The 19061-nt window shown below is 39.0% G+C and overlaps 1 protein-coding gene across 1 annotated transcript in view; it reads right to left on the reverse strand.

Moving 5' to 3' along the window:
- Nucleotides 1-18156, reverse strand: part of PDE4B (phosphodiesterase 4B) — a 193499-nt gene extending 175343 nt beyond the window's left edge. The window contains exons 1-2 of the mRNA XM_075097340.1: nt 18051-18156; nt 15510-15745 (exon numbers count right to left, since the gene is read on the reverse strand). Coding sequence (XP_074953441.1) covers nt 15510-15745; nt 18051-18092 — 278 coding nt within the window. The 5' untranslated portion in view covers nt 18093-18156. The remainder of the gene's footprint in view (nt 1-15509; nt 15746-18050) is intronic.
- Between the last annotated feature and the right edge of the window lie 905 nt (nt 18157-19061).

Raw genomic sequence — 19061 nt, forward strand, 5'->3', positions numbered from 1 at the left:
CAAGACAGAGACAACGGTGAAATGTCCAACGTGATTCAACAGGAAAGGAAGAGTGGTTAGTTGACTTTTCACAGCACTTTCAGACAGTGGCAGAGTAATTGGATAATTCTTCCGTACAGCACACTCTAGAAGCACATTTAGAGAAAAACAGTTAGGAAGGTCCCCTCTGTTACTTAGGTCATTGTTTCATCCATCCACATTATCAAGACATGCCAAAAACATAATGCTAACCTAACAGGAAATTAATTAGAAAAATTATTACAAGGGATTGTGGTTTGCTGGTACTGCTTTTACTTCTTTTTCAAAGGAAGGAAACATATTTTTAATCAAGTACAGGGTCTCCTTTTCAGAAATCCTGGTGTTTAGTATTCTGTCTTTAAAAGCAAAAATAAAGATCTTTTTCAAGCTTTCAAACAATTTGAAAATTAAGACTAACATGTGTGCCAATCATTATAAAACAAAGATCCTCCCTGCATATTTTTAATTGTTGTTCAAGCAATTTGCTGTCTAAATGCACACATGTAATAAGTACTGCTGAAGCAATAAAGAGAGTCTGTTCCTTTGTACTTGTCAGTCCTGGAAGGACTCTGATGGTCTCTCATACATATCAGTGTTTACTTGGTTTATGTCAGGCATCTATGAAAACATGGGATTGTAAAGGTCACTTAGGAGAGATGGCCATCTCTAGAACCTTTATTAATAGTTGAGGATGCAGAAGGGAAGGACTCAATCTGACTTTTAGAAGCCAGTATCTTTCTTTTAGACTGTAATTTGAACACACTGCATGTAAAAAAACCTTATTGGGCCAGCAACATCATGGAATCACACAGCACTGTTACTACTTAACATTTGGATTTCTGCCAAATGTACAGGGTAGAAGATGGGTTGGAAGAGGATCTACGATGGACATCCAGGAAAGAAACTCTAGAAGCCAGTTAGCTCCATTAGCTCAGAGAGAGATGAAAGGGCAATATGATCCTAAGTAGGAGGCAGTGAAATCATTGTCCCCCTCTAACAGGTCAGCTAAATCATATTTCCATTGTAAAAGAAAAGGGTTGATAAAAGTAGGAGTGACCATGCAGGAGACTAGAAACTGGAATTAGAATTGGCTCACTGAAACAAGTCATGAGGTTAGAGGAACAGAGCTGTTGAGGAACATCTGTGTGTGTGAAAGGATAGGCAAACAAGATTTTGAGGAAAAGGGGAAAAGTAAACAAAGGTAAGGGAGAAAAAAAAGCTATAAAATTACAATTTTCTCTTGGACTAAACCAATAAAGACATGCAAGTAGAGAGAAGCTGAGGCAATGAGAAGGTACAAGAGAGTCAAGAATATGGGAAAAGTCACTTGCACTGGAAGAGAGCTCAGACTGCAGTAGAGGAGGGAATAAATTTGTGGTTGAAATGTCACAGGACTGACATGGATGTGATCTTCAGCTCGAGGCCTAAGGCAGAAGATGTAATTGCTGAGATGAGCCAGCACTAGGAATAAATAAGAGCAACCCAGGCAATGGGAGACATGCAAAGATGCAAGGGAGAGGTATGTGAATCAAACAAAAGAGAAATGTCTAGGAGGAAGCTTAGAGCAAGACAAAAGAATATATTAATGAACTGGAAGCTGTAGAAAGGTAAGTGGCCAGGAAAACAAGTGTCAAGAAATAGTGCTTCAATGTGCAAACAGAAGTCACTGTGGATGAAAATGTAAGGATGGGAAATGACAGCCAAGGCTTTAAATCAGAGCAATGGCTGGTGAGAAAGAGCTGGGAAGGCAACAGTGATGTGAAAGAGCTGGCTGCAGCATTGCTAAAACTTGGGAAAGATTCCAAGAAAATAAAAAAATAAGCTGTACAGCCAGTGTTATTACATAAGGGTGTGTTTTCTCATGGAGAACTTAAATCTTTCCAGTGATGGAGTTAGTTCTCTAGACACAACAGAAGTGGAGGAAAAGGGAATAGAGAGGTGAAGAGTATAAGCTTGTAAGCGGAAGAGACTGACATGACAGGAAACAATAAAGTACGTACTTCATGCCTTCTTTATTTCCTTTCTGTCACAACCAAGAGGCACAACATGTCCATTCCACTCATGAGTGATACTGATTACATTAGAGGCAGAATCAGCATTACTTAATTCTACCCCCTCCTGGTCCCAGATTTACTTATTTCCATCAGAGAAGCAGCAAATCTGATGATAGCCTCTAAACATACACCTGTGAGTGACATTTTTAAAACATCATACCAAATTCTCATGCTTTAAAAATAGTAATTTAGCCTGAATAATAAGAATTCACCATTCTAATTTGAGATGCATTTAATCAGCCACATCTTCCTACAATGCAATAAAGGAAAGCCACAACACAGCATAGTGATCAAACTTCCGAAACATGTAGTATGAACCTAGTGCTTAAGCATAATATAAATGTAACAGCAAAGAAATATCGTCTGGAAGCTGTGAAGAGATGCTGATGTAGTAAGCTTCTTCAACCCTCCCTTAATAATGTCTTCTTTAATAGAAGGCCGAGCAAAGCCCAATACCGGAAAGTCTCTTTGGCTCAGAAGTGGGACACTTTTTGTTGTTTGGTTTGTATCTTTTTAGGTAAAAAAAAAAAGCCTGCCTCTGCTTAATTGCAACGTTGGCTGTCTCACAAGCTAGAGCTTCTAAAAGATGGCTCCATCTTTAAATGACATGTTTGAGGATTTTTCTTACACTTTCATGAGAGTTTCCAGAATTGAGATGCTGAATGTGAGGCAGAAATATATCACTAATTACTGGTTTGCATGACAAATTTCCCACATTCAGGAGGCAAAAAAAACCCCAAACCAAAACCCAAACCCAACAACAATTCACTGCAATTTATATTACCATTGGAAGATAAGCTTTTTCTACATTTAATAGTTTAAAATTATACAGTCTGTATCTTAATTCCCACAGATTCAGCAGCCTCTGGAATTTTCTGAAGGGCAGACACCAGTAATTATTGTATAGGCCTTTGAAACTATGCTTTGGAGCGCTACAAATGGTCACAGAAGTCAGAACCCCAGCACCTAGCAACCCTTCGGTTTGCAGTGTAAGAGCTGAACCAACTGCAACAGAAAGAAGCAACTGGAAATGTCCATCTTTATTTTAGAAATTCAGGACACCAGCACAGAGAAATTACCCACATCTATTAGCTTAGCAAAGGTCAAACAGGACCCACCCCATACAAAAGGCAACCTTTTGAGCTCTTCCCATTTCATTAGCATCCCGTTGCTTTTGAACAGGCTATTCCTCATTCACTAAGCAGCTTGTACGCTACTTTTTGGTTTATCACCCAACAATTGCATCCTCTGTATATGATTTCATAAGTTTTTAGGTCTTTAAAACATCCAGTACCTCTAACAAGGTCAAGAAGATCCAGAATACTTTTCAGATTAGTCACAAATAAATGAACTCCGTCTTTAAGAAAGATACCATGAGAGTTTTGAGTGGCTTGGATGCTCATCTGTTCACAGTGAATTATTCATCTATGCCAAACAGGTCATTGTACCATTTGAGTAGTGCACTACAAGGTGTCACAGAAAAATTATTTGCATTCATAACATGGATAAAGAAGCCAGTAGTAACAATAAACCTGATGCCTTTCACCTGCCATTTAGTCCTAAACTGGATTTGGTACATTTCTTTCCCCACAGTATATCACACAATAGAAAGACAGAGACACAGTTTATCCGAGTTCCTTGCACTTAGTAGTATTTAAACAAAAAAAGTACGATTTCTTAACATGGTACAATGCCATTCTTTTCCTACAGGTATTTATGTTGTTATCTCCTAGGAGATACATAGAAGGAAATACATCTATATATGGGCCATGGTGCAAGATACCTTATTCATAATGGTAATTTCCTTAGCAACATTGATTGTGCTTGATTTAGACTATTTCTCCAAGAACATTTAAATGCCTCTACATAATCCATAGTGAGTAATCACATATGTCAGACCAATCTGTATTACTTGTGATTATTTTCTCATTTGAGCTATAGATTAATATTTTACAAATGAATTCAATAAGCCAACTTATTCTTCACAGAGGGAGACCTCTGGGGTGACTCCAAAAAGAGAAGCCAATCCAAAAAGTCTTACAATTTCACACATCCTTTACATCTGATGTGATGAGAAAAGGCTTTATGCTACTACAGAGACATAGTATGAAAGAATGTCTAAAAAGATATTTGCGGGGACAGGCTAGCTCACCTCTCACCAGGCACCTGTTTTATTCATTCTGTGGTGTGTTATCTGAATGTGATAAGCATTAGCTGCACCTGCATTGGCCATGAATTTGCCTGTGACTAAGCACCTCATCTGAAATGAGTCACCAGCATTCAACAGCCAGGATCAGGTCTTTGATCACCACTGTGCAGAGATGCCCCTGCGCCCATGTCTAGATGCCTCAGCAGATGCCTCTGCACCTGGGTCCAGACGCAACTACAGGCACTAAAGCTACTGGCCAGTATCACCCATTGTAATTCAGTCACAGGTAACCTCCTTATTAAATGTGGAGGGCAAACAAATGTTAGTATCTGTAATTTTCATGTAACTAGAATGAAAATGACAGAATACAATGACAAGTATGAAAAAACCCTAACAGGGTAGCCAATTCAGGCACCCACTTTGTCAGGTCATTTATGGATCCTGCCATACATTCCCCTGGAAAACTACGGTTTGGTTTGGTTGACATCTCCACTCACACAGGCAATGGAAAGGGTACAAAAATTAATGCTTAGCCTTGGACAACCCTCCTCCTCCTTACAAAGAAAGGATTTAAATAATTTTTATCAGCAAACATTTCACTGCTATTGGTCTCCCCTGTGATAGCTGAACAGGAACAGAAAACTTCACCATTAACATGAGTCTGCTTCGGTTTTGTACTTTACTCTTGCTCTTCCAGATTCTTAGTTCTGCAGCAGTTGACTGACAAAACATCATTCCAATGTGCATACAAGTTATTTTAATTACTTTGTGTTTGCGATCATCTACACCTTTTCAGCTCCCTCAAATTAAACAGTATCAGGTTTACACTGTGCATTTATTTACAATTATTTTTCCCTAAATAAACCCCAACACAGAGAGGTAAAGCTCACTACCTTTACTGTCCACCAGCACAGCTGTAACCTCCAGCTTTACCAAGTGCCTCATGTTTCGGTGCTGGGAAACAACAGAAAATGCATTGTGCACAATTGTCAGAATTCACATACAGCTTTGTCCATTACAGCTTAATTAAAGGAATAAATTCACAGCCCAAAACCTAGAGAAAAACAGCGTTAAAGAGCGGAGGTGGCTGTGGCCTGTCCAAGTATATAAGAAGTATCATGTTTTTCTTAATGGTAGGAGTATCCAGCAATGGGTAACAAGCCTCCCAGAGCAGCAGTCGATGTGAGAACCTGCAGAACACAACTGAGGCCAGCAGGAGACAATGCTACATTCTTGGTCCCCTAATTCATTCCAGTGACACTCTCAATGTTATCAGGGTGTCTGTTCAAATGACCTAGGAAGGAACTGATACAAAAATAAGTTTAAAAAGATTCCAGGAGGTCGTGACATAGCTACTGAAGGTCTAAAGTCAGTTGACACCCACCAGTGCCAGGTGGATATAGACCACAAGTAATTTGTCAAGACTAGTCAGCACTTGGAGGAGTTGGTTTCCAGTTATCCTGGAGATGTTCTGGCGAACAAAACAAGAATAATCATCCAGGGACAAGTTTCCTACATCCACACACAGAAGTCACAAACACAAGGTGTATCATGCAGGGCTGTTGGGCAGTGACTGCCTCCTCAGACAGAGACGGACATAGACCCAGAGCATGCGGTACAGCTGCAGTCATCGGAGGTGAAGGGCAGCCTGCACTGGCCTGCCTTAGCATCTTGGTCTGGCACTAACCACAACCACTGAAGACAACCCAATGCAAGGACAAAGGGTTTAACACTGGCAGAGTGAATAGGTTTATTCTGTCAGTTGAAGTTATCGTTAGTCACAAGTTTAAAGAGAAAAGAAAGTTGTGTCAAATTATCTTCTGATTCAGCTTGTATATCAACTGTATTTCCATAATCTCCATTTATTTTATATTCTTGGGAGGATAAAGATTGAACATAATATTTCAGAAGCTTCATTGTCTTTTGCTAATGAACAGTGACTCATTTCTTTCCATTCTAGATACATTTCAAGCTGTCTTATTTCATTCTGGATCAAGGTATATAATTATAATTGAATCATTAAAAGCCTTTTTTTGTGTGCCTACAGCTACCTCTGTTTTGAATGACTAGTATCTCCAGGCAAATCTTGCAGCACCAAACTTTAGGATCATCTTTAATAAAATTACTGGGCTCACCTTGCAATTCATTCAAAAAGGGAATGCTGTCATTTTGAGCACATAAGCAGACCAAAATCCAATGAATCAAATGCATGCAAACTAAGGAAAAGATTCTATTGCAACAAGAAAATATAAATTGTGTACAAGATGACATTTCTAAAATAATGACTTTTTAAACTCAAAACCTATAACTAATCCAAATGTTTCTTCTTAAAATTCTTCTATACCAACTACTCCACACATAAATTATAGTTATTCTAATTAGGCCTTCTAGAAAACATAAAAATAAAAAAATATTCCAACTGAGAAGATGATCCAAGAGCTTCAAAGACTGACAGCAACAGACAATGTCTAAATATAGGCAGTCAAAACACTTATCTGTATATTTTTAGCTGAGAAAATAACTTCAGCAATACCTCAGAGATAGCACAAATTATCTCTGCAGCAGTTTCTTTTCAGATATGTTTGTGTTTGTACCGACTATGTATAAAACAAGGAAGCAGTGACCCGTATATATTTGGGTTGCCCATCATTTTTCCCTATTATGAAGGATTCTTGTGAATTATTTTTATAAACAGATCTCCAGGATTTGTTGTGTAATGTCAGATGGGGACAGGGCTCCACCAGTGACCCCCCCCCCCATAAACCAGCCTTCTCGTAGCAGAGCCGGGGGAGCAGGCTAACTGTGAGCGCCGACACAGCATCAAGGTTTACTTTTGTTTCTTTGACTGATCCTTTACTCTACATAGTTCCTGGTCAGGAAGAACCACCATCCCCCCAACCAAGTCAGTGAGGATGGGATATTCTCTGGTGGAAAAGTCTTACTAAGGAAGAAAGCAGCAAAGTTTTAGAGAAGTCATTCCTCTAAATTATCTCACTGTATAAGTTTCCTTCTCCACGGCTTTGTGAGGTGTTAAAATGAAGCTGGAAAGAGCAACAAGGACAAGAAAATAAAGGAATTTTCCTCTTCCCATACTAGGCAAGCAGCCCCTACCTCCCAAACAGATTTAAGCCTTAGTGAACTCCTTTATGTAATTTTTACAATCTACCTGTAGACAACATAAGAACTATCTCACAACAGAACATTTTCAGCTTTTCCAAGACTATCCTGAGGACTCCCCAGCACGCCAAGCTCCTACCAATTCCAGTGTTCAGCACCATGAATTAGCCATCCCTAAAGGTATCAGATAATGTTTCTACCTACTGAAGAACAAACAACAAAATCACTGGGCAGGCAAAATCCTTTAGGACTGTTTCCAGATGTAACACTCTCCAATACTCTCTACATCTTTCATATTGTTAGGAAACTTAGGACAAATCATAGTAAGTTGATTTTCAAAACTAAGTTATCATATACATTTTCCAGAAGCATCACAGCATAATTAAAAACTATTTTCCCCACAGAATATATGAGATGTTATGACGAATACAGTTGACCTCCTTTTTCAAGGTAAGTAAATGCCCCACAGAAATGTGGTACAGGCTTTTGAAATTCAGGAAGCATGCTTGATCAGAATAATTGACCCTGCTTTATTACAACAAAAACTGGTGTAATTTACTTAAATAATAAACATTTTGGACCAGATGATGTCAAGAGGTCCCTTCCAACCTCAAGCATTCTGTGATTTAAATAAATTTAAATATAGGCACAAAAATTAAAATCATATTTTTAAGGTTTTTTTTTCTCCTAGGTTTTTATTTTTCACATCATATGGGAAGCCAGCTCAGCTTTTTTTTTTTGTTCCAAGCTTGCAGCATATTTCTTCAGTTCTTATCTAGTTGAATTTGAAATTATCTGAGAAATAAGACTTCAACTTATTTCACAGGGTAGTATCCCACAGTCTGAAACAACCTTAAAAGAACAAAACACAAAACAAAAAAAACCACAAACAAAAAAAACCCCCACAATTCTCCAAAACAGCATTACTCCTGAACTTCTGGTTTTCATCCCACTGTTCCCACTTAAGCTTTCTGCTACCCTAAGTATTTCCTTTCATAGCATGGGATTTACAGATTTCGAATATGTAAAGGAGGGACTGGGCATATTACCTTCTGCTTAGCTTACTAGCCTGACTACATTTTTATTATCCTTTTTAATCCTCCATGCTGATCTCCATCCCCTTCATCAGTCTAACTTTCCATACCTATCCCTCAATTAGTTACCACCAGCCTGACAGCTTCACAGTGGCTACGAGCCAGCTCTAGCTGAAGCCAGCATTTCTGCTGAAGGTTTGGTCTCAGACTCAGTTGCCCAAAGCTATACTGATTTTTCGTTTTGTTTTGTTTTTAATGTTGCATCTAATTTGCTGCCCATGATCACCATCTGGAGAACACATGCAGTACTACAGCATAGATCTTACACTACATATGCGCGCCAGCCCTCGCCGTGCACACACACTTCAGAATGCAGCAATGCACTCACATGTCCTTCTCTGCATACCCCAACTTCAGTAAGATTTTCAGGTGGGCATGCAAAATAGGATCAATCCCTTAATATTTTATTTTTAGATTCTGACCACTAACGTGCACAATAAGATACTTTCAGAAGAAAACAAGCTGTAGACCTGGTCACTGACAAATGACTAGCAATAATTCACCAAGCTCACAAACACACAAAACATTATAGTTTGCTGGTTAATTACGAATGCTGTGAAAAAAAAATCTTAAAAAGTAAAGACAGACTAATGGTTAATTTTTTTTAGTAAGTGGCAAGATTGTAAGTCAAATAGCAACCATCAGCAGACAACTTCCTTCAAACCTAGTGAGTTCTCATTTCACTCTCGCAGAAGAGCAAGGTAGCTTTTGCATTGAGCAATTAGCAACACCCATACTTCAATACAGCATTTAATACCATAGTCCAAATGTTTAATAGAATCTCTATGTCCCGAAAAAGTGTACTCCTTACTATATTTACTAGTAACCATATCCACTCTTAACAGACTTCTTAAGGCCTTTATTTCCTTACGCTTTAGGACTCATCATACAATTTATTTTTGTTTCAACATAGAAACTTGATGCAAAACTGTCATAATGTCTCCACAGACCTGAGTCAAATGTGTAGAAATGGTGTAAAACAGAAACTAGCTGTCAATCCTAACCCAGGAGCTGGTAAGTATCAAAAAATAAGGTAAGAGAACTATTTCAGATGCTCCAAATGTAGTTACAAATATATTCTTCACACCCTCGTTCTTCCCTCTTGCCTGGATTTATCATCACAAAGCTTAAGTTATAAAATATGGAGCAGGATTATGTAAAACATCTCAACAAGTTTTATGAAAATATGGACAAAATTTGTGCAAAAGAAGCTTAAGACTTCAGATTCATTCTTCATTCATTCTTACAAGACATTCAGATTGCCACTTGAAGATCTATACCTATATACGTCTTCCCTTGAAAGCTATTTTGTATGTGTTCTGCCTTGCCATTTTCACACAAAATACTATTATATCGTAGCTGACTTAGAATTGTTGCTTTGGAGTCAGCCTGCCCATTATTTCTTTGCTGGTTACAGATCTCATCAGAACAGCACTGGTCTCAAGAAAACAGAGTTCTAATAAGAAAAAAGAAAAAAAAACAAACAAACAAAAAAAAACAGACCAAAACAACACAACACAACTCAGGAGCAGCTTTATTTTCCAGGTTCCCATGTATCTTAAGTTAAAATATTTATGTAAGTCATGTCTCACCCTCTCACAGTTCTTAATTTTGTAATACCACTGGAAGTTAAATTTAAGGTGATTTCTGAGAAAAAAGTGGCAGAAAAACTACTTAGAGCAGGGATAGCCTTATTTTCCTCTACCCTGCCCAAATAATATTTGAACTCATTGAACAATTGAATAATTCTGTATTTGAACTCTGTTATTTCTTCAAACCACAGTTACTGCAATCCCAGGAACAGCTAAATTTCTACTATCAGTGCATTCTTAGCACGTAGTCTGTAGCACGGCGCTGATGTTGCAGGTTGAATTTTGTACCATTTCAGTGATGTTAGAACCAATTTTCACCTAACCAATAACAAACAATATTTTTAAAAGGAAACAAGGTACTGAAGCTGCTATAATATAATCTGGCTATGCTCTCCATTGATAGGTAGGGTTTTGCAAAGAGCTTGATAACATACAGAGTTGTTCAAGATGCATGGGTAGCATTGGAAAGCATTGTATTCCACAGATGTGGCATCTCCTAAATTGCTCCTGGAAGAACCACATATATATTATTATACGTAAACACTCTTGAAGGATTTCAGTTTAGGAATCTCACTTGATAACAGAGATATTTGTCATTTGGCATTTTATTCAATACAGAGCACAAACAGCAAAATGCTTTGGAGCAACGGAGATCAGAGCAAGCCTAGATAAATCATCCGAAAGAAAGCAAAACAGTATTCCAGCAAAAGAATAATAAAAGGTTAAATAATAAGCATATAGCAGTGGTTTTGTGCTAACAGGAGATGGAAGAATGGCTCAACAGAATGTGCATCCCAAATACACACAGTGAGAGCTAATCAAGTTAACAGGAGAAAAAAGAAATAACCCCAAAAGAGGCAGGGCTTTTGCACCTTACAGTTCAGAGCAATCCCCTGGTGATCAGGTTTTCATTTATCCCTGCCTTTCCAGAAACTTTGTTATTGTTCTGGTTAAGAAGAAGAATTTCTACAAAGACTACAATGGCTTGCACAAAGGAAACAAAACCCCAAACTGAAGTGACTTCTTTGTTCAGTATGAAAAGTCCATGGAAAGCCTCACTTCCATCATACCTGCCCTAGTAAAAGAGACAATGCTCCTTATAGAAGTTTTGTATGTGTTTCTGAAGATACACTAAATATAACAGTGTAAGGAGGAACTTGTATATCAGCAAGAAAAGTTAACTGTCATCATGGTATCACTAGGAAGCTCCTTCACAATCTTACAGTCATTACAAAAAAAGATAATAGCTACTATGCACAGTAGACAAATGAAATAAAGACATTATTTCTAGGAATTATATTTCAAGTCATAATAATGAAGTGTTTCACATCTGTCTTTGGGGTTTCATATGCACCAAAATAGATTACAGAAAGCTCAGGTAAACCTACACACTTTGGAATGAGTCCTATTGATCTCTTGTAGAAAGTGTCTCCAAGCTACAACTCTATGAAGCCTCAGAAAAAAAAACAAACAAACCACGACACAAAACCAAAAGCATACTATGTGAATATTAAACAACTTGTATTGGACGCAGAAGAGTTATGATGATTTACCTTACAGAAAACCTAAATCTGGACCTTACATTGCTTACGCATTTTAGCTGTGTGCACCCCAAATGTCTTTTAACAACATGACCTAGCCATTTACATTTCAGCGAAGAGTTTCCTTTTGCATGATTCCACTCCACTGCTGCAAGAGTATCAATGAACTATATCAAGTTCATTGTATGAAGTATCAAGTGTTCAAGTATCAAAGAACAAGCTATAGCAAGACTGTCTGCCTTTGGGAACATAAAGAGAGGTCAGGAAACCTCTGCATCCTGAAGCTAAATCCAGGGAAAAAATTTTGTGAATAACTTCCATAGTCCAAATACATCATGTTAGAGGCTTAAAGCAGTGCAACCCAAATATTCAGTGCTGCATTAATGGGGTAGATTTATGGACTAAGGAAGGTACACTCCACACTTCCAAGGAACAGCACACTGCCACTACCTTCCACCAAAACACTGGGAAACACAAGACAACTGGCAGAAGACGAATCAAGAGATTCTGATGTGACCTACAGAGACTTTTTTCTGAGTTGAGGACAGTCACGCAGCAGAACAGGTCACCCAAAAAGGATGTGAAATCTCCATCCTTGGAGGTTTTCAAGATCAGGTTAGACAAAGCCCCCTGAGCCACCTGGTCTGACCTCACTGCAAGCAAGGCGTTGGACTAGAAACCTCCTGATGTCCCTTCCAGCCTGATTTATTCTATAATCCTATGAAACTAACAGTTGGATACTCTTTTCACAAGGAATATCCTTTCCCGTCCCAGTCTGAGTGTTACACTGTTTAATGGCATTAGGCTCCCTACAGGTAAAGCCTTTTTTTCCCCCTGACTGACTAAAACATGCTAATTTTCTGCCTGTGGCCTCAAGCATTTTTATTAAAACTCCAAGGAATTATACCCATAAAGTGAGGTTAAAAAACCCCACAGACTTGTAATATAAGAATGGTCTTACTGGTCAGGCCAATGGTACATCCAGCCCATTATCTTGACTCCCACAAGAGATTAAAAGCACAGAACAGGAAGGAACAGAAAGCAAACATACATATGATACTTCCCCTCAAGTATTTCCCAGTCCTAAACAACTTGCAGTTCAGAAGCTGAACAAGAGACGGGGTTTATGTACTCAGAAGGAAGTCAGAACAGACTAGTCCTCCAAAGATCTGTTAAGCTTTCCCTTGAGCCTGCTCAAACTCCTGGCATCTACAGCATCCTATGGCACAAAGTTCCACAGCGTAAGTGGAAACTGCATAGGGAACCACCTCCTTGCACCTGCTTCACGCCTGCCATACCAATTTGTTTGATGGCCCCTTGTTCTCATATTGGAAGGGAGAATAAGCAATAGATCAACTATGTCCTCATATCACTAGCAAGTTCTCAGTCCTATCCCTTTCCTCAGCTGTCTTTTCCATGCTGAAGAGTTCCAGCTTCCTTGGTCAATCCTAGTGCAGAAGCTGTTCCATATGTGTGATCATCTTAGAGGCCTTTAACTCTTTTTAGCTCTGCTATACTTTTTTTTTTTTGAGAGGAAAGCCTAGAACTGTACATTATATTCAGTATTTGATGAAGTAATGGGTTCCTACCATGGCGTCCTGATGTTCTATATTTTATCCGCTACTCTTTTCCTTCAAATCTCTAACAATTAATTTGCTTTTTCGACCATTAATAAGCACTAAGCTTGCAACTCTATTGGACTTCTATCCTATACCCAGGATCTTCCTCCTGAGTAGTAACATCATTTTGCAGCTACAATTCTTTCATGCTCAAATATGTCACTTTGGTTTCATCTACACTGAAATTTTCCCATCACTTTATTGCCCACTCACTGAGTCTCTTAATGCTCATATCATTCCAAAGCTGTTTCAACACAATGGCACATACCGGGCTTACAAAACTATAACCTGCCTCTGGGATATATTTCACGCAGAACTGAACCACAGTATAGAAGCCCAAACAGCTTAGGGACCACATGCCGCTTGCACTGCTCCTACACAGAAAAATCTCAGTCATGACTGCACTCCCTGAGAGTACAGTATGGTCAGGCTCCAAGTAAGTGGAAATTGCATAGGTAAGGAACTGCCTAGCATCGGGTAGCGAACAGTGCTAACCTATTCAAAAGCCCTTGATGACTAGAACTTAAAGAGAAAATGGGAAAGATTTCTGCCCGGCTGTCAGAGCAGTCAATCTAACTGGTGCTCAAGCCAGAAAGGTGAGTGGGATGCAAAGACGTCTGTGTAACAACATTTTGCAACAGGACTCTCCATCGCAGTCACACTAACCAGCAACTCCCAACTTGCTATATGGCTGTAAACAGATACGACGGATTCAGGCAAAACGGGGAAGTCAGAAGCTATCTGCTCACTTGTAAGAGATTAACAGCAGTAAAGAAATAACAGTAACCTGAATATCAATTATAAGTGTTTTGTCTTTGACTGCTAGACTGTTCAAGAAAAATATACGTTGTGCAAGACAATATGCATACATTGATTCTGCTGTAATGGAAGAGAGGAGCAGCAATGCCCTCTTGTGTTACAAGGGAGACTAATGATAAATCCATTGAAATTCCTTGCATTCTCCTAAATCCTGTATGAAGGTGTGTTCGAAGATCAGAACTAATTCATTCTTAAAGGCACACCTTACGAATATTCTCTCAATCGCCTTGCAGTCAAGAGTACAAATTGCTGCAGATACACAAAAGCGAACGTTAGTAAAATGCTCATAAAGGTAAACCAACCCTTTTATTGTCAAAATTCACAGTTCACCTAAAATTAGATAACTAATTTTGTTAAATTTATCCACAGCAATTAAATGCAAAAATTGCACAAAAGCCCCTGCTAATTTCTCTTTGATTTCTGTATCTCATCTATTCAAGTCCATAATTTTAAAATCCTACTTTCAATAGGAAAACTGTTTTTAAAGAACTCTAACAAATTAATTTAGGATGTCCTCTATAATTGTTCAAATGCAAACTCAGATGCCAGTCAGTGCTCTGTTCATTTCTCAGAAGTCAGGTAACTCTTTCTCACTAAGCCTGGGTCACAGCTCATCAGCCTGAAAAATCCAACGTGTTTCTGGGGTCTTGAGAGTGGTCAGCCCTGAACAGCCACTGCCCCCAGGCCAACAGCGTGGGTGGGACTGGCAGGATCAGGTCTGGAGAAACAGCTGTATTTGTTCCAGACCACGCTGCCTGCTGTGTGTAACACTGTGCTGTGTGACTGCGCTAGCTGGGCTGGTGCCTTCAGCTCACCCCTGCCCGCAGCAGAATCTAAAACCAGATTCAGACTTGGAAGTAATGATGTGAACATGTCTTGCAGCCAGCAAATGAAATTGAGAGTGGAGCATTTAAAAACTAGAATTTAAAGCACACTTGAAATCTAAAGTTGAGAGTACAGATTTTAAGGTTGCATTGCAATGCCATTTCAAGTTTCATATGGCAAGCATACGGACATCTAAACTTTCTTTCCATTAAAATCTACCATTGCAATTCCAAAGCATTCAAGTGCTTTTCCAAGCCTTTCTTCTACCACTTGGACAGGAAACAGCCAGAGAGCTAAAGCCTTTTTCCTCAATTTGTTGTAGAAGACTCCACCACCATCCTGAATTATTCTGTGGGTAGAAAGCTAGTAATACAAACCCTCTGGCTGAGGCTGAAATTTACAACACAAAAAAGTTTCTTGAAGATGCACAAAAAGAGTGAACAAAAGAGGTTTTAACAGAAGTAAAATTTTTAAAAAAGAAAATTACTTTGTCAGATTATGCCCATGACAGACCAACTGATAGACATCAATAATACTGAACGGTATATACAAGATAATTATCTGGTGTCTTCCAAAAAAAAAAAAAAAAAGAAAACCCACCCCAAACCAGAAAATAACAAAAACCCTACAAAAACCCAACACCCAAACACATGAAATTCATAACAAAGGGAAACAACCTACCAGTCTTGGTAAGTGGTGATTGCAATACTTGGAGGTGTCAACAAAGGCAGAGTTGTCGGTCTACAGACAATGTCTCTGTCAGGTGTCCTTGCTTTTTCTGTTTGTCTTTGGGACAGCGGTGGTAACTGCAAATTACCAGAACAACATCTCCTTCCTCTCCAGAGGTCTATGCCCAGAGCATGGCTGGAAGTACTGTAGGACTTACTCAGCCCACACTCCAGGTAATCCAGAGCATTCTGCAAAGACAGAAACGCCACTGAAGTTCTACAAACAAATGTTTCCCCATGAGCATAAAACACAGTTTTTGTTCTACAGTCATAGCTACTCACAAAAGATAATTGTATGACAAAATCTTGGCAGGGCCTGACATTATTTTATGAAGTAATGAATGAACTTGAAAATTCACTTGTAACTTGTCTGAGCTAAAGTCAACATCTAATCCTAATCTAATGGAACACTTCAATAGTCCAGGTCACTTTGGTGATATGTTAAACTTTTGATATCTTGAACTTTCTCAGAGAACATTCCACTCAACATCCACCTTAAGTAACCTTCCTCTCCATGGCAAAAACATACTGGTTTGCCGCTTTTTCTTTTGATGAATCACCAGGCAGAGAAAGGTGGCAAGAATACTGGACTTAAACACCTCCTGAATTATCCAAGAGCTATTCAGTCAGAAGAACTTGCAGCTAGGCTATGCTACCCTATGTCTGGTGTTCCTAATAGAAATAGTCTCAAGAAAAGGTTTTGATCAGTTGAAGCAGTTTTTCCTCTTCTGGTTTCTACAGATTTTTATTTAAGAACAACACCATGATCTCAGAACTGGCAGTCAGTCTTCTCAAACCCAAGCCAGAAGTCTCTGAAAGTGGAACAGCACTGTGAGAGGGTTGTCAGTTTTGGTCTTAGAGAATTTAGCTAGTCAAATATAATTGTCCAATACAAATGAGAATATTTCTTTACTGTGTATGATAAGCTACCAGTAGAAGCTGGAGGGTTACTGTAATAGGTGTATATATATATATCTATGGCAACCTCTCTATGTTTTTCCTCCTCTTTACTTGCTCCTGAATTTTGATCTCTGCCCTGCTCTCTCCACACTTCTCAGACCTTGCTAAGTCCACCTTACAGCCCCACGAAATCCCTGGGTTCACTTTCCCTATGAACAGCTACCACTGGGTCCAGCACTGAGTGTAGAAGGATCTACCCCACCTCAGAGAAACCACGGGTGACAACTGGTACCCCGGTAATACTCTCTGTAGGCATGAGACTATTAAAGTAAACAACTCTGTCATACTCTCTACTCTCTTACCTCTCAGCAAGGACTCTCGACATGGGAAGGAAAGACAAGACTGATGGGAGAATGGCATATTACCAGTTTTCTCAACTTTCCCTACTTGCTTGCTCATCCCACAACCATGTGAAGCATCCAGACAGGAAACAACATGGTCCACGGCTACTTTACACCTTTACTATAGCCTGAAGGTGCTATAAGGCATGCTGGTGCAGATTCATGAAGTTACTAGGTCACCATAATGACCTAGATAGAAGTTTAAAATATTTGGCATGCTATGCTTCCAAAAATATGCTAGAGATCTTCAGTGATCCAAATCCTACTCTTTCATAGCACAAAATCAGGTCAAAAATACTCCTAGGAACCCAGAAAGGAAGGCCTGCCTTCTATATGAGGATCTGACTTAACCTGCCTTTATTAATAATCTTCGTAAGACTGTTTAATTTCTTTTTTGTTATTTAAGAGGCATACAGCAGACTTTTCTAGCTTCCCATTAGATTTCAAATGCTTGCTTTCATTAAAATCACCAAGGACTGAGTGGACCCACCATCATGCTCAGGCAAACTGTGAAGCAGTCCAGCATGTGGTCTAAGAGTGGAAAAGAAACACTTATTTATTGAAGGAGTGCTATATGAATCACTATTAGGTTCCACTCCTCCACTGTATTTTCATATACATTCCATGTGGTTTTCCATCTTTGGCAAGCCCCAGCTGTGACAAACAAGACAGTTAAGGCTGTGGTTATCATGCCATCATTAAAAACCAACACATTTCTCCAGAGAATGGGAACTGGGGTTTAATTACTAGGGGATTATGATGATGATTAGCAAGTGTAGTAATGGATAACACATGCATCATCACATTAGGTGTTCAGCAACTACAGTGAGGGGAAATGTTGAAACACAAGTATACAAGTACAGCACATGCACAAAGATGGGATCCAGAACAAAACTTCCATAAGGTATGGAAATGTTCAGACCCTGCTGACTGCCAGTATTACACAGACCAAAGACCAGTAAAGTACATGCTCTGCATAAGACTCTTCTTATGGTGTGGGGGTTGGTTTATTTGTTCTTAAATGTGCTAGGCTTATTTACTGCTTATTATATGAGCTGCAAACAACTTTAAGGAAATCAATGAGTAACGAAAGTAAAACCAGCAGATACTTACAAAATAAGACGAAACAAACTTTTAATCTCATTTTCATGAAGTTCTGGGAAAAAAAAAACATGCCTTTAGAAGAAACTTACCTCATCTGCAGTTACTGTCATGACACTTCTGCTTTTCTTCATTATCAAGATTGAAGTGCACCCTGTTATAAAAAACTCTTGTTGTTCAATCCAATTTCTCCAGACAGGCAACCTGAAAGAAAAAAAAATATTTTTAATAACAAACTGTTTTGATAATAAACTATGGAGCAAACTGCTAACATCACAGCTGATTTATAACTTACTGTCCATTTTCATAAAAAACTTGGCAGCAGATATTACGCAAGTGTAGCTCTCTATTACTGAAAGGACAATTCAATATTTAGTAAAATCATGTTAAAAGTAAGCAGTATTCACAAGGCTCAGCAATCTAAGCAAGACCTGAAACGTGTCTAGTAATATGGGATCAAAGCTAACAAGTTCTACTTGCAGAGAACTTGTCCTTAAATGAGCCCTTTTCAGAGGTATAGTATAGAAGGTCTCCAAGAACAGCTTGAGCCAGCTCTCATAGAAGAAAAAGAATCGCATTTGTATGCAATTCTAAGGTTTAATCATAACTCCCAAACATTATTATTACACTGGCATGCACACACCACTTCAGCCACTAGATTACAGCCTTCTGTAGGGGGTGACACTGCAGCCAGTTTGAACTATGCAAGAGTGCTATGGGGAATGAAACACTGCCGAGCAACTGAAGCAGCAGGGGAAACCAGCACATGGGAACAAACCCCCTCAGAGTGTTCTCAGGCCCCCTGTTCCTTCTTGCTGTGGATTTAGTGCTTATAAAAAAACTACAGTTGTGATTGTATAAGAGAACACTGAGGGTCACGGGATTTTCTTTCTTTCCCCAAAGAACAGGTAGAGCTGGAGTGCCACTTTTTATGTGTTGACAAATTTTCTCCCCTGCTTGGAAGGATTATCTTTGAGGTAGAAGACTGCTGAAGGGCCACTCTTCATGAACTCCAGTGCCGAAGCCACCATAAAAAGCTGTGCAGCAGTTTCAGGCTTGGCGATGTTAGACTTCTAACATGATGTTCACTGTGAGAAATCAGG

This window comes from Phalacrocorax aristotelis, chromosome 6, assembly GCF_949628215.1.
Source record: "Phalacrocorax aristotelis chromosome 6, bGulAri2.1, whole genome shotgun sequence".
NCBI lineage: Eukaryota > Metazoa > Chordata > Aves > Suliformes > Phalacrocoracidae > Phalacrocorax > Phalacrocorax aristotelis.